The sequence below is a fragment of the Oryx dammah genome, unplaced genomic scaffold (genome assembly GCF_014754425.2).
Source record: "Oryx dammah isolate SB20612 unplaced genomic scaffold, SCBI_Odam_1.1 HiC_scaffold_23, whole genome shotgun sequence".
Lineage (NCBI taxonomy): Eukaryota > Metazoa > Chordata > Mammalia > Artiodactyla > Bovidae > Oryx > Oryx dammah.
In genome coordinates, this window is record NW_024070207.1 from 16,274,411 (window position 1) to 16,299,478 (window position 25,068).

Consider the following 25,068-nt stretch of genomic DNA (forward strand, 5'->3'; position numbering starts at 1 on the left):
TATAACGGATTTTATTATCTGAAACTTCATTAGTCTATTCTGTAGTTCATTTGGTTAGTTAAGTTATATAAGTTTCAAAAGGTTAGGCTATATTAAAACTCTACTGTAATTCTTTAGTTTTAAAGCAAGCATTAATATAAAAGACAACTTTAAAAAAATCATATTACAATCCTTCACACTTGTCCTTAATAGTAAGCCGTGATGAGGGCAGGAACCACATTTTACCTATCTTTGAATCTCTCACAGTGCCTTGAACATTGTAAATTTTTAAGAATATTTATTTGAATTTACTTTTTCAAGGATGCATTGAATATGTACATTGACAGATAATTCACTTTTAAAATTCAGATATTTCTATTAGAAATGATTCAACTTTTTTATTGATGTGCCATACTTACTTTAAAAAAAAGAAATTTTTCTTAAGTCTCTTAAAAGACTCTACCTGAGCTAAAATCAACTTTCTGGGCAATAGATATTCACATTTTGTGATAGATGTAGCACATCCCACTGAAGGTCTCTGGGAATTAGTTCTGGAAGAAAGCTAAGCAAGCTCAGAGAGAGATTTTTAACAGTCTACAGCTACCTGAGGGCTGTCATAAAATTATTAAACGAGGGCTGTCATAAAATTATTAAACATAATCATTTTAATATCAAAAATAAACATATGCCATTAAGCATTTTTAGGAGAGGAGGGATATGTTATAAAACCAATGCTTGAGTATTACAATTCTCACAATGTCAAAAATCATACATAGAAGAAATAGGCAAAGCTTAAACACTGTGGTACAGTTTTCTCATTTTAAAAACTGGAATAAAAATAAACCCATAATTCATGGGCATGTTGTGAGAATTGATGATTCTGAAGGGTTTTGTTTTTTTTTCTTGTATTTTAGTAAGTTCTATCTAGAAGGAACCGAAAATATTGTACATAGACAATATACTTGTACTTGCTTACGGTATATAAAAGAAACTGTCAAATAGAACTTAACTTCGAAAATAATCTGTAATGGCACTCCCATCATCTAACCTGCATGTCAAAGCACTGAGATTTCTGAAACTATCAATTCCTTGCTCCAGTTTGAGTCATTTTCTTAATGGCTGCCCAGGAACTGTTTTAACATCTTAACTTAAAAAATCTAGTTGCATTAATACCAACCAATGTCAATAGTATACAAAATCTCTGTCCCTCCCCTTTTCCATTAAGCTATTACTGTCATTCAAATTACTTCTTTATACATGATAAGCATTTTTTACATTAACAGTTTTAGAATTACTGCTTATGCAGCTCTTTTAAATCAAACGGGAGAAGAGTTACAAAAATAACTTTACACTGACTTTTATGTTTATTTATGCAGTTACCTTTACCAATACCGTTTTTTAAATAAGCATTCAACTTACTATCTAGTGTCCTTTCAGTTCAGCCTGAAGGACTCCTTTTGGTATTTCTTGAAGAGCAGACCTATACCAACAAATTCTGTTTCTATTTATTTTCCCTTCATTTTCCTAATTTTTCCTTCATTTATGTTGGATAGTTTTGCTAGACACAGGATTCTTGGATGACAATCCATTTTTTCAGCACTTTAAATACTTGATCCCATTACCTTCTGGCCACCATGGTATCTGATGAAAAACCAGCTAATTAATCTTATTCATTGTCTGAGGAAGCATTACAAATAGCTGAGAAAAGAAGAGATGCTAAAGGTAAAGGAGAAAAGGAAATATATACCCATCTGAATGCAAAGTTCCAAAGAATAGGAAGGAGAGATTAAAAAAAAGCCTTCTTCAGAGATCAATGCGAAGAAATAGAGGAAAACTATAGCATGGGAAAGACTAGAAATCTCTTCAAGAAAATTTAGAGATACCAAGGGAACATTTCATGCAAAGATGGGCACAATTAAGGACAGAAATTGTATGGACCTAACAGAAGCAGAAGATATTAAGAAGAGATGGCAAGAATACACAGAAGAACTGTACTAAAGAGATCTTCATGACCTAGATAACCACGATGGTGTGATCACTCACCTGGAGCCAGACATCCTGGAGTGTGAAGTCAAGTGGGCCTTAGGAAGCATCATGATGAACAAAGCTGGTTGAGGTGATGGAATTCCAGTTGAGTTCTTTCAAATCCTAAAAGATGATGCTGTGAAAGTGTTGCACTCAATACACCAGCAAATCTGGAAAACTCATCAGTGGCCACAGGACTGGAAAAATCAGTTTTCATTCCAATGCCAAAGAAAGGCACTGCCAAAGAATGTTCAAACTACTGCACAATTGCACTCATTTCACATGTGAGCAAAGTAATGCTCAAAATTCTCCAAGCCAGGCTTCAACAGTACGTGAACTGAGAAATTGCAGATATTCAAGCTGGATTTAGAAAAGGCAGAGGAACCAGAGGTCAAATTGCCAGCATCTGCTGGATCATAGAAAAAGCAAGAGAGTTCCAGAAAAACATCTATTTCTGATTTATTGACTATGTCAAAGGCTCTGACTGTGGATCACGACAACGTGTGGAAAATTCTTAAAGAGACAGGAGTACTAGATCATCTCAACTGCATCCTGTGAAACCTGTATGCAGTTCAAGAAGCAACAGTTAGAGCTGGACATGGAACAACAGACTGGTTCCAAATTGGGAAAGGAGTATGTCAAGGCTGTGTATTGTCACCCTGCTTATTTAACTGATATGCAGAGTACATCATGCGAAATGCCAGGCCAGATGAAGCACAAGATGGAATCAAGACTGCTGGGAGAAATATTAATAACCTCAAATATGCAGAGGATACCACCCTTATGGCAGAAGGTGAAGAGGAACTAAGGAGCCTCTTGATGAAGGTGAAAGAGGAGAGTGAAAAAGCTGGCTTAAAACTCAACATTCAAAAAACTAAGATCATGGTATCCAGTCCCATCACTTCATGGCAAGTAGTTGGGAAAACAATGGAAACAGTGACAGACTTTATTTTCTTGGACTCCAAAATCACTGCAGATGTTGACTGCAGCCATGAATTTAAAAGACACTTGCTCCTTGGAAGAAAACTCATGACAAACCTAGACAACGTATTGAAAAGCAGAGACATTACTTTGCCAACAAAGGTCCATCTAGTCAAGGCTATGGTTTTTCCAGTGGTCATGTATGGATGTGAGAGTTGGACTGTGAAGAAAGCTGAGCACCTAAGAATTGATGCTTTTGAACTGTGGTGTTGGAGAAGACTCTTGAGAGTCCCTTGGCCTGCAAGGAGATCCAACCAGTCCATTCTAAAGGAGATGAGTCCTGGGTGTTCTTTGGAAGGAATGATTCTAAAGCTGAAACTCCAGTACTTTGGCCACCTCATGTGAAGAGCTGACTCATTGGAAAAGACCCTGAAGCTGGGAAGGATTGGGGGCAGGAGGAGAAGGGGACGACAGAGGACGAGATGGCTGGATGGCATCACCGACCCAATGGACGTGAGTTTGAGTGAACTCCGGGAGGTGGTGATGGACAGAGAGGCCTGGCGTGCTGTGATTCATGGGGTCGCAAAGAGTCAGACACGACTGAAGGACTGAACTGAACAGAACAGTATGTAATAGGTTCCTTCTTGCTGCTTCTAAGATTCTCTCAGTTTCTTTCAACAATTTAACTATCATGTGTCTAGGTGTGGATCTTTCTGAATTTATCCTACTTTAATTTCATCTTACTTTGAGTTCGTTGAGCTTCTTGGATGTTGTACATTAACGTTTTCATCAAATTTTGGAGGTTTTCACCCATTGTCCCTTAAACACTCCTTCTGCTCCCCTACTGCTCATCTGGGACTCCTATTATATGTACGTTGGTACACCTGATGGTGTCTCATAGGCATCAGCATCTGCTCATTTTCTCCCCCACCTTTTTATTTTTCTCTTTGGGCTTCCCTGATAGCTCAGCTGGTAAAGAATCCACCTGCAATGCAGGAGACCTGGGTTCGATCCCTGGGTTGGGAAGATCCCCTGGAGAAGGGAAAGGTTACCCAGTCCAGTATTCTGGCCTGGAGAATTCCATGGACTGTGTAGTCCATAGGGTCACAAAGAGTCAGACACGACTGAGCGACTTTCACTTTCACTTTTCTTTTTCTCAAAAAGTAGAATCTCAATCTATCTTCAAGTGTGTTGATTCTTAATTCTGCCAGCTCATATCTGCTGTTGAAACTCTTTAGTAAATTTTTAAAATTTTAGTTATTAAAACTTTCAACTACAGATATTCCATATGGCTCTTTTAAAAGTAATTTCTATCTCTTTATTGATATTCTTTATTTGACAAGATATTCACAAGTTCCTTTTAATTTAGATATTATTTCCATTGACTATATCTATAGTAGTTCATTTAAAGTTTTGTTTACAAGCACATCTGGGCTTCCTCAGGGACAGTTTCTATGAAATGCTATCTCCTTGCCTATGTGCCATACTTTCTTGTTTCTCTGTTGAAAATTGGACATTTAAAATAATGTAACAACTTTAAAAATCTGATCCCCTCCTCCAAGTTTTTCTTGTTTTATTGTTATTGCTGCTATTTGTTTGTTTAGTGACATTCCTGTAAGAATTCTGTTAAGTCTGTATTCCCAGTCTGTGGCCACTTAAAGTCTCTGCTCAGTTATTAATAGCTTAGGGGTCAGCTAATGATTGGAGAGAGATTTTTCTAAAATGCCTTGTACCAACAGATCTTTCACCCTTTGCAAAGGGGCTCCATGCGTATGTTGGGACAGGCCTTCAATTGATCTGGCAGTTTATAACTCTGCCTTAGTCTTCATTTTCTGCTTCTGAAGGTCATCCAGAAGCGAGCACACAAGGCTTCCACAGGTTTTTCCTGGGCATACACCCAGCCCTGCACACGTGTATGGCCTTATCCAGGAATATATCAGAATTTTTTAAAGCTTCCTACCTCATCTCTAGATCCTTCTTTTGAATTTTTTGACCAGCCCCTTCTTTGTGCCTCCTGGTATCATTACCTCAGGCAGATGCAATCTTAAACAATTTCTCTGAATGTTTTAAATAAATGCCCTGAGGATAAGACTTTTCCACTGAGAAAGGATGAGTCAGGTCAAGTCAAGACAAGCCTTGTGAATGGGGCCTTTCCATGGAGCTGCCAGATGGGTCAAATAGTTACAGTTCTATGGGAATAGGGATATTAGAGCAAGTTAAAACACAATAAAGTTCACTATTCTTGCTGCAAATCAGCTGTTTTTAATGAATTAAAAAATGCTCCTCAGGTTGTTAGAAGCCTCTGGTTAATTTCCAGAATTCCAAAACAAGCCAGTGTTCGTGCTGCTTTTTCATATAAGTAGATTTTCTGAGGTCCTTACGCCAATATTCCAAAATCCATTCTTTGAGTTTGAAAATCTTTCTGGAACTGGTGTTTCCCCCAAAGACTGTAACTTTCAGCTCCTAAAAGGCTAAGCAAAGCATATGGCATTCCTAGTGATATCTACATGTACATTTCTAGGTTAAAGTATTCATGAACACCTATAAAATTAGAAGAGAGAAAATATGATCAATCTAGATTTACATTCCATTTTACCTTTGGAGACTACAAGGAAATATGTTTTTTGATAACAGACATGAAAAAAAGCATTTACTCTTATCAACATTTGGCTATACTTAAGTATTTTTAAAATATTGTTTCTTTTTAAAGATTCACAAATTTTAATTTTACATTATAGAACATGAGAGACTGATTTATCCAAGTCATGGTAAGACTAAAGGCACAGCATCTAATTCAATGGCTAGAGTCATAACAGATGAAAGTTTACTAAGAAAAGGTCTCAATGTATCTCTTATATGAAATGAGGAAGATAGTAATTATAAGCTCTAAATCTTGACTTTTATAAAGAATCATAAATACTTTAAAAACTCATTTTAATAGAATGTTTGCTATTTCATCATGTACAACTATTTATTATAATGTTACCAAACCAAATTACAAGTAATGAAAGTGTCTGACAACAATGGTAGCATTGTGGTGCTGTGCTTAGTTGCTCAGTTGTGTCCAACTTTTTGCGACCCTATGAACTGTAGCCTGCCAGGCTCCACTGTCCACGGGATTCTCCAGGCAAGCATACTGGAGTGGGTTGCCATGCCCTCCTCCAGGGGATCTTCCCAACCCAGAGATCAAACCCAGGCCTCCCACACTGCAGGTGGATTCTTTACCATCTGAGCCACCAGGGAAGCCCAAGAATACTAGAGTGGGTAGCCTATCTCTTCTACAGCAGATCTTCTGGACCCAGGAATCAAACTAGGGTCTCCTGCATTGCAGGCAGATTCTTTACCAGCTGAGGTACCCAGGAAGCACAATGGTAGCATTATCATTATACAAAATTGTTATTTAGTTGCTAAGTCATGTGTAACTCTTTTGTGACTTCAAGGACCCCCTGCCAGGCTCCTTTGTCCATGGTCTTCCCTGGTGGCTCAGACGGAGTCAGACAAAGAATCTGCCTGCAATTTAAGAGACCCAAGTTCAGTTCCTGTGTTGGGAAGATCCCCTGGAAAAGAGAATGGCTATCCACTCTAGTATTCTTGCCTGGAGAATTCTACAGTGGGTTATAGTGTATGGGGTCACAGAGTCGGACACGACTAAGCGACTAACACAATACTAAATTAGAAAATGTCAAACATATTATAACTGGTTCATTTGGAGAGTTCTGGGGGTCCTGAATGAGTTTAGTTGCATGTATGATATGAAAGCAGCCTGCACATAACTTGTGTGCCTATGTTGTGGGGGGTATGATGTAGAAAATTAGAATGAACACATAAAGCTTTCCACATAACTTCCTTGCCCCTCTTAAAGTAGCACCCAAAATTGTACATGGGACTTTAGGCTTCAGGGTCATGCTGCAAGGGCAGAGAGTCGCATTGCTGAAAGAAAAATGTTGAGTATCACTGACAATTTCTGAAACACAGTAACAGAGACTACAAAGTCATTAAAATCTTCTCCAAGAAAAGCAATTTAAATTGACCAAATCCTCAAAATAGAGGAATTCACTCATAAAAATCAACAATGATAAGTAGTCTCGGTGCTATTCATGATGCTATCATTCAGTTTCACCGTTCTAGTCTATTTCTAGTCTATACATATTTTTATAAACCATCATGAACATATGACAAAGGTATATAACATGGTAAGTTTTCACTATGTATCTTCACAATTCCTGGACTCAGAATCCGCAAGTTTAGGAATTTAAGAGCAACCATTATAGTCCTTGATTAAATAATTTTTCATTTTGCCAACACATTAATTTAAAGAATTTGAATCTTGTGTACTTTAAGGCTAATATGTGTGAATGAGTTGCTAAGTTAGTAAGTCTATCCTATCATCCAATTATGCTTTGGATGTTTTCTTTGCATTGTAAACTACAAAATAAATCAGGAAGTTATTAAAAAATTTTTTTCTAAAAAAATGGTCCCCGAAATAAAGCAAATTTCTACTGCTGATGATTAATATAAGGAAATGGTTTAAGAGTCATAAAGCAGTGTTGGTTGTTAGCCAGAAGATATTAATTTTGGATAAGTTAAAGACTAATGTCTTCAATTCAGCTTTGACTCAGATCTATGACATAAACAAGTCTGCCATAAAACATTTTATGAGGGAAATTACATGCTAAAATATTATTTGTGCTTTCAGGATAATTCATAATCCCTTGGGTCAGGCTTCTTCAAATCTGCCTCTCTTCATCTAAATTATATTAATGTGAGAACAGAAACATCAAGAATTTTCACAAAACAACAAAGGTATTGCTTTGGTTCATCAAATGTAGGATATTCAGTGTTTCCTGACCCTCCCAAAATACATTCTTAGGCAAAAGATTAAACACTCCTGACTGCAGAAATATTAGGACACATTTATCTAAACATATGGAAACCTGGAGTGTAAAACAAAACAGTAGAAAAAAATAAGTAAATAGTACCAAATAGCCTTCGAAGCACTCCAATTTTTTTTTAAATTTTCATATTGATGTCTTAAAAATTTTTACTGGAGTATAATTGCTTTATAATATGGTATTAGTTTCTACTGTATAGCAAAGTGATTCTATTTGTTTACACAGAAAGAAAGTGAAGTCGCTCAGTCGTGTCCAACTCTTTGCGACCCCATGGACAGTAACCTACACCAGGCTCCTCCGTCCATGGAATTTTCTAGGCAAGAGTACTGGAGTGGGTTGCCATTTCCTTCTCCAGGGAATCTTCCCAACCCAGGGATTGAACCCAGGGATCGAACCCAGGTCTCCCACATTGTAGACAGATGCTTTACCATCTGAGCCACCAGGGAAGTCTGTTTACATAAGTTTGTTTACATATATCCCCTCTAATTTAGGTCACCACAGAGCACTGAATAGAGTTCCCCTTGATACACAGTTAGCTTTTCATTAGTTATCTAGTTTACACATAGTATCAGTAGTGTACAAATTTCAATCTCCCAATTCATCCCATCCAGTACTTTCCGCCTTACTCCAGTCTCCTATGAGAATGGAATCATCAGGTAAAAGATAAGCAGGTGACTAAAGTCTGTGCCATAACTCCTTGAGAACCATAAATACATGTTCTTACCCTCCTGCATACAGCTACATGTAGCCAGGTCAGTCCCCAAATAACAAACAATATCAAATAAATCCACAAAGATCTTATGGTGTCAGTTATACACATAAGAAAAAGATATCCACTAAGGTAAAGCACAAGAAGGAGCACAATAGAATATCTCACTTATTCTCTGCTTTTAAACTGCCTAGAAAACCTAGAAATCTTTGAGATCTGGCACTGCTCGGAATTCATCAGTCCACTTAAACAATGTTTAAGTACTCCTTTAGATATTAAATCCAGTTTGAAAAATCCTGAAAGTCATAAATTCACAACCTATTTATCACCATTACTCCATCACCTCCCCAAATTGCAAAACTAGCAGGACCAGCAAATAGCTTTCTAGATAATGCAAAATGGTTCAACACTGCTAGGATTTAAGTGGTCAAAATTCTATTATGCAGTTGCTACCAAGCCTTCAGATATTCAAGACTACTGCTTTCAAAAATTATGAAGCTCCACAGAAAAACTATGTTGAGGAAGGGGAAGAGAAGGATCTTCCTGGATTTGGGCTTCAATTTTGGGGTATGAGAGATGGAGAATTAAAAGCATTCAGATAAATACAACAACAATTCGGAGAACAGGAAAGCACCACTGACCCTGCTGGGTTGGTGCAGGTTATTTAAGTTAATAAAGGGTTAATGAATGGTTATTATGGGGTGACGAATAATTACAACTCTTCATGAAAAAGTGAACGAAAGCTTCAAGACTAAAACACTCCTTTTCTGTAAAAACTAACCTGAATTTCTCTAGGTTGAACTGAATAAAATACAGTAAAGTTTCACTTTAAAATTGGGATTTGCTTGTTCTCTTGCCACATCAAAATGGAGCCTTGGTTGTGCTCTATACCATAGAGGCCACTGCCTATTTAACATGCCTACTGTTTGAAGCCTGTGAAAAATGAAATTGGCATCTAAGTGGTTCAGCCCTGTATAAACAAAATTACCTCTCCTTCCCCTGACAAGGAAGGGCATGCACCTTTGTTAATAAAAATTTTAAGCATACTAAGGGTGATCAAGGACCTTTGTGTGATCTGTCCAAAGAAATCACTGGATTCCATTTGGCCTCCTACCCTACTGTGTGGCAGGGATCTGTGATCACCTACGTAGGCCAAAATCCATCCTTCTTCAAAAACATTTCACTACCACTATTTTCTTTTCACATCTGGTGTTTCTTCACCTCGCTATAGTAATAGATAATTCAAGTTACAGATTATTCATAATTCAACACTATGACGTAAGGAGAGCTCATTTACTTATAAACATAAACTAACTACATAGAGAACACTATTCATGAGCATTGTGCTCATGTATTTTTTTTTCTTTACGTCCTGAGTATGCTGGCACAATGTCCATGTTTATGTGGCTAAAACCTTTCAGAGACAGTCTCATAGTTTCAAAATATTCTCCTTATATTCTGAAATATATTCTAGAGAATAAAAAAAAGGTGAGTTACTGAAATAAAATTTTACAATGATCACTGAAGAAGAATTTGGGGATTCTAAACCTGTAACCTAGTGTAATTAAAGACAAATTATCAACAAAAGACTGAGAATTTTGCTCTTTTGTCTTCAAAGGGCAATTGTTCAGCATAAAATAAAAATATGCTGTTCTATTATAATTCAGGAAACAATCTGAGAACTTTGTTTCTAAATAATACTATAAAACCTTTAGTGATTTTGCTTATACAGTTTGTGTCTTAACAGTTGTAACATTCTTGAGTAGGGCACCTTAAGAACCATAAGGAATACACCCACTAGACTAATCTAAAGCTAATTTAACAAATGACATCATTCAATAGTTAGTACACAATCCCCCTATAATTATTATAATTCCCAGTACCTACCTTATATGGGTTACATTTGCAACATCCAAGTTAAATTTTCTCATTAATTTAGGGAGGAAAAAAATGGCTTACAGCCATTTAATTCCATAATAATTAGAGTAGTTTATTTTTTCAATTACATAATATTTGTAGCTATTCAGTTTTCCCAGCTTCATGTTTGAGACACTGAAGTTTGGAAGAAAAAAAGAACACAACATAGAAGACACTCGTGCAAAGGAAGATATAACCAATGTTAATCTAACTGACTTATGCTGAATGTCTATTGATGAATGAAAGCACTTTGCATACACAGCAGACTCCTACGTGTGTTATTTCCTAGTCTCTTGTCCAGGCTTCATGACATTCAAGACATTAAAGAAGCTGCTGAGGCATAATTAACTGGACAAAAGGGAAACTTTACCAAGAAAGAGGCAATTCACAAGCCATTAATAGTTTAAAATTGTCAACTGGCAGACTTTCATTTCCAAATGTTTGAATTATAGCAACAGTATCCTGATGCATCTCCTTTCTTGCTAGGATCTCCCCCACTTTAATCTACCTTTGCAGCATCCACTGACTACTGTCTAGTGCTCATTCTGACCTCTGTTATCTTTAAATTGATTCTCTGTCTAGAATGCTTGATCTATCTACGAAAAAGGTCTACCCAGCCCAAACGCTACTTTGTCCATGAAACCCTCTAACATAACCCCAGCTCACATTCATCTTTGTCCAAACTCCTCCAGACCTCATTGTTTCCATCATTCACTTGGCCATTAAGTCATATGTGACTTCATTATTTGTTTCCTGAATCTTGTCTCCTCAGTATAACTGCAAGCCTTTTAAAGGCAGGACGTATGGCTTATGCCTATCTTATAGATCACCCACCCGCACCCACAAAGGAGACTACCACAGTGTTCCGCCCACAACACTTATATCACTTGTTGAATGGAAATATTAGAATTAACCATAATATGAAGAGTAGTACTAGCTTAGAATAAGAGATAAGTTTTGATGTAAAACATACTGTCTTAAGATAATGCTGGCAAATAAATCTTGAAGCTTAAACAAATAATCATTTTTAAATGACTATAAGCAAAGGGATAATCATGGTGAAAATTCTATTTTCTCTTTTAGAAGTGCAAAGGCATCTCTAAATTAAAGAAGCTAGAAACTTCTCCAAAATCCAAATTAATGCATTACAATTCAGTGATGCTATTAAAAATGTCTGCACCTCTGCTAATGATAAAGAACCTCATATGACTGTGTAGACAACAGAGCAAATAAACAACTTTGAAAACCCCTGACTTGACCATATCCCTTATTTCACAGATGCTGTTAACACATTAAGTGAGCTTTCCATTAGAAACTATAAGAAGCCATTTCAAGAAGTGCTTAAATAGTTTATACACAAACATATGGACTGAAACACCTTACTTATAATATCCTATGAGGCAAGGTGTCTTCCAATTTTCAGTCTCTCTAGAAAACACATTTTCTAAGAAACATCAGGATTAACTGTCAAAACTAATGTTCTTCTTTAATGCCTTGGTCTCACCCTCCACCTTTAAAAGTGGGTGAACAAGGGCCAAACTCCTACCTGTCACAGATGTTTCCTTATATTATTATTAGGAAATTCATTAGAAAGCCCTAAAAAAATAGAAGATGAGATAATAACCCAAGAGGAAAGCTAGAAAATCAACCTCTGTTTGAACACACGGAGTCAGTATTTGTTCTTGTTCAGTTGCTCACTCATGACCAACTCTCTGTGACCCCATGGACTGCAGCACGCCAGGCTTCTCTGTCCTTCACCATCTCCCGGAGTTTGCTCAAACTCATGTCAACTGAGTCGGTGAAGCCATCTAACCATCTCGTACTCTGTTGTCCCCTTCTTCTCCTGCCTTCAATCTTTCCCTGCATCAGGGTCTTTTCAAATGAGTCAGCTCTTCCTATAAGGTGGCCAAAGTACTGGAGCTTCAGCATCAGTCCTTCCAATGAATATTCAGGACTAATTTCCTTTAGGATAGACTGGTTTGGTATCCTTGCAGTCCAAGGGACTCTCAAGAGTCTTCCCCAACACCACAGTTCAAGAGCAGTCCAAGGGACTCACAAGAGTCTTCTCCAACACCACAGTTCAAAAGCATCAATTCTTCAGCATGCAGCCTTCTTTGCAGTCCAACTCTCACAATCGTACAAGACTGCTGGAAAAACCATAGCTTTGACTAGATGGACCTTTGTTAGCAAAGTAATGTCTCTGTTTTTTAATATGCTGTCTAGGTTTGTCATACCATTCTTCCAAGGAGCAAGCATCTTTCAATTTTATGGCTACACTCACCACCTGCAGTGATTTTGGAGTCCAAAAAAATAAAGCCTCTCACTGTTTCCTTTGTATCCCCATCTATTTGCCATGAAGTGATGGGACTGGATATCATGATCTTAGTTCCTTGAATGTTCAGTTTTAAGCTAGCTTTTTCACTCTCCTCTTTCACCTTCATCAAGAGGTTCTTTAGTTCTTTGCTTTCTACCATTAGGGTGGTATCATCTGCATATCTGAGGTTATTGATATTACAATCTTGATTCCAGCTTGTGCTTCATCTCGCCAAGTATTTCACATGATGTACTCTGCATATAAGTAAAATAAACTGGGTGATAATATACAGCCTTTATGTACTCCTTTCCGAATCTGGAACCAGTCCATTGCTCCATGTCCAATTCTAACTGTTGCTTCTTGACCTGCATACATGTTTCTCAGGAGGCAGATAAGGTGATCTGGGAGTCCCATCTCTTTAAGAATTTTCCACATTTTTGTTGTGATCCACACAGTCAAAAGCTTTGGCATAGTCAATGAAGCAGAAGTAGATGTTTTTCTGGAATTCTCTTGCTTTTGCTATGATCCAACAGATGTTAGCAATTTGATCTCTGGTTCTTCTGCCTTTTCTAAATCCAGTTTGAACATCTGCAAGTTCTCAGTTCACATACTGTTGAAGCCTGGCTTGGAGAATTTGAGCATTACTTAGCTCACATGTGAAGTGAGCGCAATTGTGCAACAGTTTGAACATTCTTTGACATTGCCTTTCTTTGGGATTGGAATGAAAACTGACCTTTTCCAGTCCTGTGGTCACAGCTTAGTTTTCCAAATATGCTGGCATACTGAGTGCAGCACTTTAACAGCTGCACTTTTAGGATTTGAAATAGCTCAGCTGGAATTTCATCACCTCCAATAGCTTTGTTCATAGTCATGCTTCCTAAGGCCCACGTGACTTCACACTCCAAAGCTCTAGGTGAGTGATCACACCATCGTGGTTATCTGGGTCATTAAGATCAGTTTTGTATAATTCTTCTGTGTACTAGTAAAAGAAATGATAAATGCCAGGTCAAACACTAACTGAAATGCTACTAGCTGAAAATTTAACTTTTTTTAAATGGTTGTTTCTGCCTATAATGCCTTGAATCTAGTTTATTCATAATTTTCAATAAGTGTGGAAAAATAAATAACACTTCAAAGTCTAAATTAGGCTCTCCTGCATATAGGCTTCATGCATCTCTAATATGGGTTGGTAAGATGACATTTTAAAAGATTCCAACATTCCTATGAAAACTTAGTTGCTTGAGGTAGAGACACTATTACATACCTTTAAAAATGAGCTAAACATGGTGCTTATAGTTAACAGTACTATACACTTAAAAATGTGTTGGCAGGATCAATCACATGTTATGTGTTTTTTACCACAATAAAAAATACTTGCTAAAATTGATATACATCTATATGATAGAAGAGAAAGTCATTAACCAAAAACAGCTGGTGCTCCAGTTATCTCTTGAGAATGTAATGTACAAACTAAACTGACCATAGTGGGTCCTGTTAAAGAGACACTGGAGACAAGGTACAGTGAGCTGAGCATGCTAACTAGGATGCCTTCATATGACTGCATTCTGCATTCAGAAATTACAGCTGGGTCTCTCCTTTCATAGTATCTGTTTCATAATCTTTGTGATAGAGAATATCTGTGAGCAAGCTATATAAAAGAAACTTCCTACATCTAAGGAGAGGCTATTAATACCTAAATACATGGGCCTAAAAATAAGACACATCTGAATACCTGAGGATTTGTAACTATACTCATTGACACATTAAGAAAAAAAGGATTAATGACCAGAGACCGGCAACATTTATCCACTTGGGCTATACTTAAGCAAAGAGTTGGATACAACTGAGTGACTAAACAAAATACTTAAGCTACTTGTCTAAACTCACCCAAAGGCCTCAATCCGAGAACACAATATGAATGATTATCAACATGGTCTCTAGGGAGCACTCAGGGGACCCATATACAAGCTCTCTTACGTTGTTAAACGTCATGCTGTGCATCTGTGGCTGGAAGCCATCATTTCTTTCTAACCAGAGTGCCACCAACCCTTGGTCCTAAAGGAGGAACACCTAGGTTTGTATCATGTAAAATACGCCTCTTGTAACAGTCCTGCTCCAGACTCGGCACTTGGTCCCTTTATCTGCCCTCAATCCAGGTGTCACCTTATTTGACAACAATCTTATTTTTTCTCCTTCCCCAATTCCCACATGCTCTCTACTCCTACCTCCAGCTCTATGTGACTCTCTTTCTCCACAGAGCTTTGCTTTCAGTGTGAAAGGGTGGATTTCTGCAAAACAACTTGCTGAACAGGGCAATAGTTAGAGGAGTTTGTGGAGTGAAATATACCACAAACCACGTATCACTTCATTAGTGTCAGAGAAAGCAGTATCATTCCTATTTGTTCTCATGGTGGGGGGGGTGAATTGACAAGGGTGTGGGGCAGATGGATCCACGAATTGAATAAGAATTTTTAATCACTGACTGCCTGGCCCCCTACTCCTACCATCAAAGAGCTATTCCACAAAATCAAGTACCTGGCCAAGCCATTGGGAAGATTTTGTTCTTAATACAAAAGAAGCATGAGAGTTTGTTTGTTTTAATCATGGGGAATTTGACAAAATGCATTGAGAACAATAATCTAACATGGAAAAAAGGCCAGAAGACTTCATGAAATTCTTCTTTAGTGAATAAATCAGCAACACTGTCTTCCACTTACCATCTTTTTTTTTTAAGTGAAAAAAGCACCCATCATCTAAACACTTACCTCACTGCTGTTCAAAATCAGGACGCAGAGAGTATTTGTCTTACTACAATAAGGTTTGTGCTTGAAGTCTAAGTTTTACCAGTTATATAACTTATTTGCACCCCAAACTACCTACACTTAACCATGTGATTTTTAGGCTACATAAGCAATACTAAAGTCACAGAGAAGAAGCACATCAATGTGACTAGCACGGGAGCATTTCTTGAGGCAGACACAGTGCGGTGGCCTTCAGGCTGACAACACCAAAGCTGATTTTTCATAAATTCCATACTATGAGAATGACTCAAAGATCCACCAGTGCCTGAAGCAAAGCTGAGAATCTGGTGTCACCACCTTGCAGCAATCTAAGATCTCACCATAAGATATGTTACTAGAGTTGTGTGTAATATGCTTACAGAAAGTATATGGAATGGCAAGGCAAGCTACATAGGCAGTTAGGTCAATCTCACTACTTTCCATTACTAGAGAGCTGGTCAGCATCTTCCGGCAGGATATTGCATAATACAGTCAACTGTGCTCTCCCAGCATTGCATGTGGCTTTGGGTCACAGTGTGGATTATCTGTAAAATGAAACAGATAGAGGAAAGGCAAGAATCATCAAGACTATCACAGACCTTATTTTAAAAACTAGAATTAGTAGGCCTGTACTCAAGCAGAATTTTTCACATTTGCCCGTCCACTGAAGATTGCAAAGATCACAAAGCAATATGGCTGATCCTTTCCATTGATAATAACTCTCTTTGATCAATGAGCAAGGATGCAAAACAGATCCAGTTTGATTCTTTACTTTCTAAGCTTGAGGACATAGGACCTAGAATCTAGTACCAGACAGTACTTTCTATCCTTCAGAAATTTCCTTTCATCCAAGTCCTAAAATTACAAGTTCCTGAGATGGTCTTCCACAAGGCTCTATTTTGTTGAAAGCTATGTTATGATATACACATAAGGAAATTAAAAAAATCACTGACTTCTTTCAAACTGATAAGCCTGAAGACTGAGAAAATATATAAACCTACAGTAGGGAACCCAACATTCTGTCAGTATTTCCACTGACAAAGCTGAAAACTATCACTGATCTCTACCCATCTCAGCAGCTCAAAGCTGCAGAGGGGGAGAAAGGGAGGTTGAAGAGATCCCAAGAGACCAACCAAATCATCACAATAACTCTTTGCTGCTCTGTGGCTATTAAAAAAGAAATGACATTGATAACTGCCAACACCTGAAATATACATATTAAAAATCTGATTTCACCAGACCAATTATTTATTTCTAGAAGACTCTCGAGAGTCCCTTGGACTGCAAGGAGATCAAACCAGTCTATCCTAAAGGAAATTTGTCCTGAATATTCATCGGAAGGACTGATGCTGAAGCTCCAATACTTTGGCCACTTGATGCAAAGAGCTGACTCACTGGCAAATACCCTGATGCTGGGAAAGATTGAAGGCAGGAGGAGAAGGGGACGAAAGAGGATGAGATGGTTGGGTGGCATCACCAACTCAATGGACATGAGTCTGAGCAAGCTCCAGGAGTTGGTGATCGACAGGGAAGCCTGGCGTGCTGCAGTCCACGGGGTCACAAAGAGTCGGACACGACTGAGTGACTGAACTGATCCCCTCTGCCACCATGTTTTTTAGTGGCACCACCATTCTCCTGGTTCCTCAGATTTATAAATTCTGAATTATGTTCAAAGCCTCTCTTACATTCACCTGCCCCAGCAATGGGAATTTGGTAGATTTCCCCCCATAATGCCTCTTTACTCACATGCAATCACCTAATTTCAGGTCCTTGTCCAAAAGCTATCTCAGCTATCTTCATACTCAATCCAAATTCAATCAAACCAACATGTCTTCTACTCCTTTCTCTCAAATCAGATACAGTTGGGAATAGGTGAAAGGTGGAAGGAAGGTCCTTACACTTGAGATCAAATTTCACAGCAATTCCAACTGAGCTGTTGAACAAACTTTTCCTGAGCACAAGAATAGCTAGGCACAGAGCCAAGAAAAGAAGAGGCAATGATGGGAGCCAAAAAACAGGTGAGCTGGGATCTTTCCACACTCCTACACAAAACCTGGCCCTAGAGTGCGAGTCCCTGCATACACTGATAACTCCTTCCACTTCTTGATTTTCCAACCTTCCTAGATTCACAAACTATGTTCCTGGGGTCCATTCCTTGTGCCCTCATCACCTTAAGTCTCACGGTTCTCTCCTACCTTTAGGCTCCTCTTCCAATTCATCCTGCATTCTAGAGGACTCGTCTACAAATTCTGTTTCCTTCCTAACATGAAAAACTATAATCAGATCCAATATTTCTTATGCAGCATTCTCAGAAGGTTCCCAAGCCAAAAGGCTACTTTCCATTTCCTTGAAGTTTTATGATCTTAGAGCAAGGGGAGTGGTATGGCAAATGCTGAGTGTTTAAGTTGCTGACTGAAGACAGCTGCTGGGAATCCCCAAGTGCTGTGGCAAGGGGTGTGGCGGTGACAGCAACCGGTTTGAGAACAACCAAGTAAGACTTCTAGATCTACTGTTCACAGGCTCTTACCAATAATCTCTGTGCTTCTGCCGTTTAAAAACCTGGCTCGAAAGTTGTCCTCTCCCCAAAGCCTTCTTCTTGGCCACTCCTTTACCCCATGTCATTACCATGCTCATGCACAGTATTTTTCATGCGTCTAATTCACCTATAATCATCTATATATTGCTCTGCAAGCACATTAAGTATCATATCTTAAACAACACTGTGAGCTCTGTGAGGATAGAATTATTCTTCTATTTCTCTAGTTTCCAACCACGCAACTCAGCAAAGTGTATATGCTAAAAAAAAAAAAAAAAAAAACAGGTTTCTTCCCCAGTGACATATAATTTCCACTCAGCTATTCAACACTAACATTTTTACAGGTGAGCAAGTTTGAAAGTATGGTACACTAACAGCTGTAGAAAATACACCCACACTTGATAGAAAAGATGCCACTTATGGTTGGACCAAACATAAAATATGCCCCACCCAACCAACTACATTATTACACCATACTTTTTCCTTTGGGCACTTTTCTTTCTACTACATAAGCTTGTGGCTCATTTTTGCTCTTAGCAACACTGTAACTACAGAAGCTCAACTCTAAATAAGTTCACTGTTGGGAATCTACTCTTCCCACCTACACAACCACTGGCTTCCCACACTGTCTCCAGTGTCCTCTGAGCAACTGCCCAATTACTGATTGTGGAAAGACAGCTTACACACTGAAGGTCCATTCTTGGCAGCCCCTGGGTTTTACTGCTGGTCCTCATGCACTTAGCTTAATTGATTCAGAACAGTATCAAAAAGACATTATTACACAAGTTGGGGGGGAAAAAAGACTATTTAAGAAAATTTAAATGTAAAAGCCCTGGTCATTGTGCTGCTTTAAAACAGGCAAGCATGTGTGACATGGAGAGCACAGAAAAACGCCTATTGAAATAGGGAACTCTGACTAATCTCATTGCACAAGTTTTAGTGTTTCACATATATACATTCTCAAAAAGATGGTCTGTTAATGGGAAGCACAACTGACTTCAAAATTATAATAAACTGCAGTAATAGGATATAGTGTTTTAACACAATTTCAAAAAGTGTACAATCTTTTAACGACAACAATGTGAATGTTAGTCTGTTTCTGAGAAACACATACTTAGAGAAAAAAACAATATATGCGTGGGCTAACAGAGCAGTTTTCTCTTTCTCAGTAGTGGTCTTTCTTCCCACTGGACTTAGAGATCCTTCTTGGTTGCTATCAACTAACTGGGACCTGAATGCAGCACAAAGACAATTCATAAGCATGAAAAATTATGAGCTAGGTTATCACTCCCTTTGGCCATATGGGGAAGAAGGTAAAATAAGCATCGAGTTTTCCTTTGTAACTAAATATACCTTGCCCTACATACACCTTCATGCGTGGATGTAAAAATAATTTTGTAATTTATATTTCTATATCCTACCATTTCAGTCACTGAAGGTTTTTACAGCATAAATGACAACTGGGGGCATGCCCTGCTTTCTCTTCTATAAGATAGGACACCAGATTGCCTTCCAATGGAAATAGATCTTATTGAAAAACAACCCATATAATACCTCACAAAATGCTCAACAATTTTTCAGACTATTATTTTAAAAGAACTATACATTATGATCATTACACTAGCATAGATAAGGAAATCTGTAATGGCTTAGTAGCATCATCTAGGAGAAACACACACCTTCCGGCTATTCTGGTCAGTCTTCATCCAAAAGGGACTTAACAGAAATAGTCTGTGCTTAAAATGCTGATTTAATATCATTTTGACCTGAGCTATATTATCAAATCATCTTTCTTACTAACATGTGATAGGATCATTACTGTTCTAATGAAATAAAGTGCCTACCTCTCATCTCCCTACCCCAACCCAATTCCTCCCAAGCACACCGACAAACAGTAATTTGACTACTGTGACAAGATAAGAAAAAGGTAATTGTTCAAACACCTGATGAGGGTATCTGAAAATCTGCATGTCCAAGAGTGGATTTTTAAAAAAAAATACATTTTGTGCACTGCAATGGGGGAAAACACACTTATTGATGTTTAATAGTAAAGTATCTTTTATGTGCTCTGGTTTATACAAAATGTAGTACTGCATTAACTTCAAAGGTGGTAAGAAGATTAAAATAAAAGTTCATGGGATGTGACATGCAACACAGTATTAAAGATATAAGACTGAAAAATCCCAGTGCCTTAGCAGGATCCTTTTATGTTTCTTTGTTAATGAGGGAAATTCTTAAAATGCAATCCAGCAAGCATAAGTGTGAGTAAAAAGCTTTTAAAATCTTATTACAACATGTTATTTAGTGAGCTAATCATCAAAGCATTTTTTTATGGGAACAGAAGGGGGCTTTAGTTACTAAAATCAATAAAACTCACTTAAAGATATCATATCTGAGCTGCTTTTATTCCCAAAATGTGCTCCTCACATTTAACAATTTCTGGGAAAAAAAACACCTAAAATCATACTGCAGGTTTCCAAGTAAGGGTTTCCTCCCCTCAATCTCACCTCGGACTGAAACCATCCCAAGAACCTCAGACTCTTATTATGATCTTGGCAGCATTCAGTCTCCCTCTGTAAGTTAGAAAGAGCATGATAAAGGATATTGGCATGGAAGCAGGAAGTTTTACATTGGAAGCTGACAGTGAAAGTGCCATTCCCTTACAGTTGCTCTAGTATTTTATTCAGGTCTTCGGCTGTCCGAACCAGCGGGGCTCAACGTGTGGTCCTGGGAACTGTAGCAGCAGCATCACCAGGGAGCTTGGTTGAAATGCAAATTCACGGCCCCACCCCAGACCGACTGAATCAGAAACTCTGGGAATGGGGCCCAGCAATTTGTGTTTTAACAAGCACTACAGGAGCTTATGAAGTAAAGTTTGAGAACCACACCTCCTCAAACTTTTCCATGTGCCTAACAGTCACCTGGGGAGGCTTGTTAAAATGCAGATTCAGATTCGGCAGGTCTGAGCTGGGGTATGTGAGCCTACATTTTGAACAAGTTCCAGGTGATGTGTCTGCAGACCACACTGCAAGTGTTTCCCCAAACCGGCTATTTACCAAAAATCACTCAGAAGGCTCATAAATTCCGAGTGCCCAGGAACCACCCCACACCAAATTAATCACAATCTCAGGAGAAAGGCCTAGTCGAATACAACATACTGGTCCTCCGCCTCAGCTGCATGTCAAAAAATCACCTGGAGAGATTCTAAAACTCCTGATGCCCAGGCCCTATCCAAGACCAATTAAATCAGAATCTCTGGGGTTGGGACCCAGGCATCTGTCTTTTTAGTAATTCTTCAGTGATTCCCATGTGCAGCCAAAGTTGGGAAGGACAGTTCTGGAGTAGAACTGGCTCAACACCTGGCACAGTGGATCCCTTATAATGTTCCCATCTAGAAATCCAAAGCTCTGTGAATCGTAAAATGCACCTAAAGTCATGTTTGCTTTAAATCATGTTTTGAACCTTAGTTCTGTGGGCACATGTGGCTGTACAACTGAGACCAAGGATTCAGTCATTCATTCCTCACTCTGAACACAAATGTTACCTGTCCTCCACTGAACAGATTTCCACTCTCCTCCCAAGCCCCAGCTACAGCTACTTCTTTGCAATGAGGTAGGTACTCAAGGAAACAGCAGCAACAGTGCTGTGTTGATACAGTTGAAACAGCAGATACAGTGAAGAATCTGTATCCATACAGCCTGTTCCTATAGTGACATCCTCCTCGCCAAACCTGAAACTTGATAGATCATGGAAATTTCTAATAACCTACTGGAGTGGAAGGGTCACTGATGAAACCGGAACTTCTCAGCCCCTAAAAGGCAGATTTCACCAGTGACAGACATTTTGGCAGAAAGGTCCTGGGAAGGGATGAAAACGGTGTGCTTTTCCATAGGACAACGTGCCACTGTCAAAAGCACGTCTTCCAGTGGACAGAGACAGGACCTAAAGTGCACTGCTCATGACACCATGATGCTAATAACTCTGGGGGGGGCAATGTATCTCTTTATGGCTTATGGCCCCCAACACCAAGCCGCCCTAACAAGTACACAATGCTATTAAACATGTAAAACAGAAAGAAAATGGGTGCTGGTTACTAAGGCACTGTCAAGTGATTCTAGTTATTTTACTCCCATGATCAAACCCTGCTTTGAAGAAGTTTTCCTAAATTTGTCCACAGTCCACCTCCAAAATAACTTTAAGATAGATGAAAATAAAGATGCACTCCTCTTTCCACTTAAGTGAACTTCCATTCTCCCCTTGGTCATGTTCAGTGTTTCTTCTAAATTTGTTGTTTGGTGGAATACATGACACAGTCAAGGCCTGCTAAATGATAACAGTTATTATTCTTTCATCATTGTTGCAACATATCCACAGTGGTCAAAGGGTGTCTTATTTTTTCTGTTTAATTCCAAGAGAAAGAAATCCAGTGGGTGGGGTATTAGAGAAATAATACTTAAATATGTGTATAAAGTAGCCACTCTTAAATGACACTTTCAAAAGCAATTTCTGTATGAGCTGGTCAAGCTCACTTTCCTTTTAAAATTCTTCTTACAGTCATTCAGTTAACCCAAACTCACTTTAAAATGTGTGAAAACAGCACCTCCTGAAAGTGTGTTCGCATATGCTTTGGAGCAATGGAGCGTGAATAGTAAAACAGCCTTTGCCAAACTCATATAACTAAACAGGAGAGAATTTTTGCAGTCCCATGACTTTGCTGAGCCAACCTATGTATCATCCCCGGACTGGCTTTAATACATCATAGACATCCAAGAGAAGGCAGAAAAGTCACAAATAAGTGACTCAACCTAATAAATATTTCATAGACTTTTTTTTTTACATGGCAGTCTTTTTCAAAATGAATTCTACTTCCTAACCAAAAAGCAAATTGGCTAAGTACAGGTGTGGGTTTAGGATTTAAGCTTTTAGAATTGAAACTATGAAAGTTATCAAGATATGTAATTTGACAAAGTGTCAGTCTGCTCTTTCACGCATTTCTTATGAACCAATGCCCAAAGAGGAACCAGGTCTGAAAGAAAATGCACAGACCACAGGAAAGTAGCAAAAATACAAAATGAAATACATTCCAAGTATCAAAGCCAAAGAAAAACAAAACGAATTTACAATTTCCAGGATACTTTATTGCAATTTCCACTTTACATATTAAATGAATATTTTTAGACTAGGCAGAGTGTTTATACTATCCAGTTGCAGTTAATCCCCTAATCTCACAAAATGAAAAGAAGCAGTTTTAAAAGAACATCAATTTAGGTACTTACGGTATGGGGACAAGGGGCACTTGTCTTAGCCAGAAAAAGGGTTGATGCTTTTCAGTGTAAGTTTCACTGAATTTTTTCTCTATTATTTTACCCATTGATGCTAAGCACTCATAAGAAAAACAATCACCCTCTTTGTCATTTTGCCCTTCCTTGGGCTTTACATTCCGTCTTGAGCATTTAACTCAAAAAGTCAGTTTACACTCAAGTGTACACATTAAAAAAAAACAACACATGCCCCATCTCCCACACATCCAAATTGACAGGGATTAGAATTAACCTGGCTTTTAGCTGTAACAGTTTTATTTTAAACAATTTCCACCACACACTTGAAGGGTAAAATAAAAGTACAAAACCGGAGGAAACCATAAAAATTCTTATACGCTTACTGTTTAACTAGTTCCCGAATCGTCAAGCCTTACATGGGTTTCTTAAAAGTGAAATAGACACAAAAGCGAGTGCACGCGTAATGTACAAACTGACAGTGGCTCTGGGGACAGCTCTCTTTGAATGAGCTATTACCCAGACGGTGGAATTAAAAAAAAAAAAAATCTCACTCTTTAAATGTGAGAGAGCCAGCGGTGCGCTTCACTAGAAACACATTTTAATGGGTAGTTCGGATAAAAATAGGTACTAAGGGAACATGTGTCTTCCCTCCCCAGGACACAAGGAAACCCGAAGGAAAAAGATGGGTAAGCTCATAGGCTCCGGAGCTAAGTTCCATCACTGGCAGAACAGAAGTTGGATAGTTGCTATTTTTTACGCTGCAATGGGATAGTAACGCTCCATGTGCATGGTACGCGGGGCGGGAACACCGGCGGGACTTTCACTGGGGGGTCAAGGAAACCCAATCCAGGAGAGGTCAACACCGTGAGGGATCCAGAGCTCCCAAACCCGGAGATGGGGAGCGGGGGTGGCGAAGGAGAGGGTCAAAACTCCTCGAAGTTACCTCAAAGAGAAAGCGAACACCTCTGGGAGTCAGCGAGCCATCTCTCGCAGCAGCACTCCTCTCCAAGTGTGGGGCGCTTGCCTCAGAGGGCAGAAAGTGCGGGGTGCCCGTACTCAGGGAGAGTGGCTCCAGGGACCCGGGGCAGCCAGAGGGGCAGGGGCAGCGGCCGGCGGGGAGGCGGACTCGTACTTTGCCTCAACTCTGAGCCCCATCCCGAGCGCAAGGGAGAGGGCGGCGGAGGGCACGGTACTCACTAGGGCTCGTTGGTGAACCGGGGGGTCCGGGGCTGCTGGTATCCGTACAGGTGACAGTAGAGCACATCGAAGCAAAAGCAGCACATCTCCGCTGACACCACCATCTTCCGGGAGCCGGGCGATGAGGACGAGGCGGCGGACGACAAGGAGGGCGAGGGAGAGGTGGCGGCGGCCGGGGTAGAAAGTAGGGTCCCCACTCCGCAGCTCGGAGGGGGCGACAGGGAGATCCCCCCGCCGCCGCCGCCGCAGCCCTGAGGGGGAGAGAGGGTACAGCCGCTGCCGCTACCTCCTCCGGCTAGACCTCCTAGCCCGTTGAGCCGCGTACCGGCGCCTCCTAGTCCCAGCTCCCCGGCTCGGCACTGGCTCTCTCCGCTGCAGTGGGAGGAGGAGGTGGCGCCACCACCGCCACCCGAGCCAGAGGGGGGCGAACTGGACAGTTTCTGCTTCTTCACCCCGCAGCAACCCGCCGCCATCTTGGAACAGTCTCCCCCACGCAGCGCTTCCGACCCATAAGTGAGG

The 25,068-nt window shown here is 39.4% G+C and overlaps 1 protein-coding gene across 1 annotated transcript in view; it reads right to left on the reverse strand.

The window, feature by feature from the left end:
• Positions 1–25,043, reverse strand: part of AMMECR1 (AMMECR nuclear protein 1) — a 116,614-nt gene extending 91,571 nt beyond the window's left edge. Inside the window, exon 1 of the mRNA XM_040265077.1 lies at positions 24,550–25,043. Within this exon, the coding sequence (XP_040121011.1) occupies positions 24,550–25,022 (473 nt within the window). The 5' untranslated portion in view covers positions 25,023–25,043. The remainder of the gene's footprint in view (positions 1–24,549) is intronic.
• Positions 25,044–25,068: the final 25 nt, after the last annotated feature.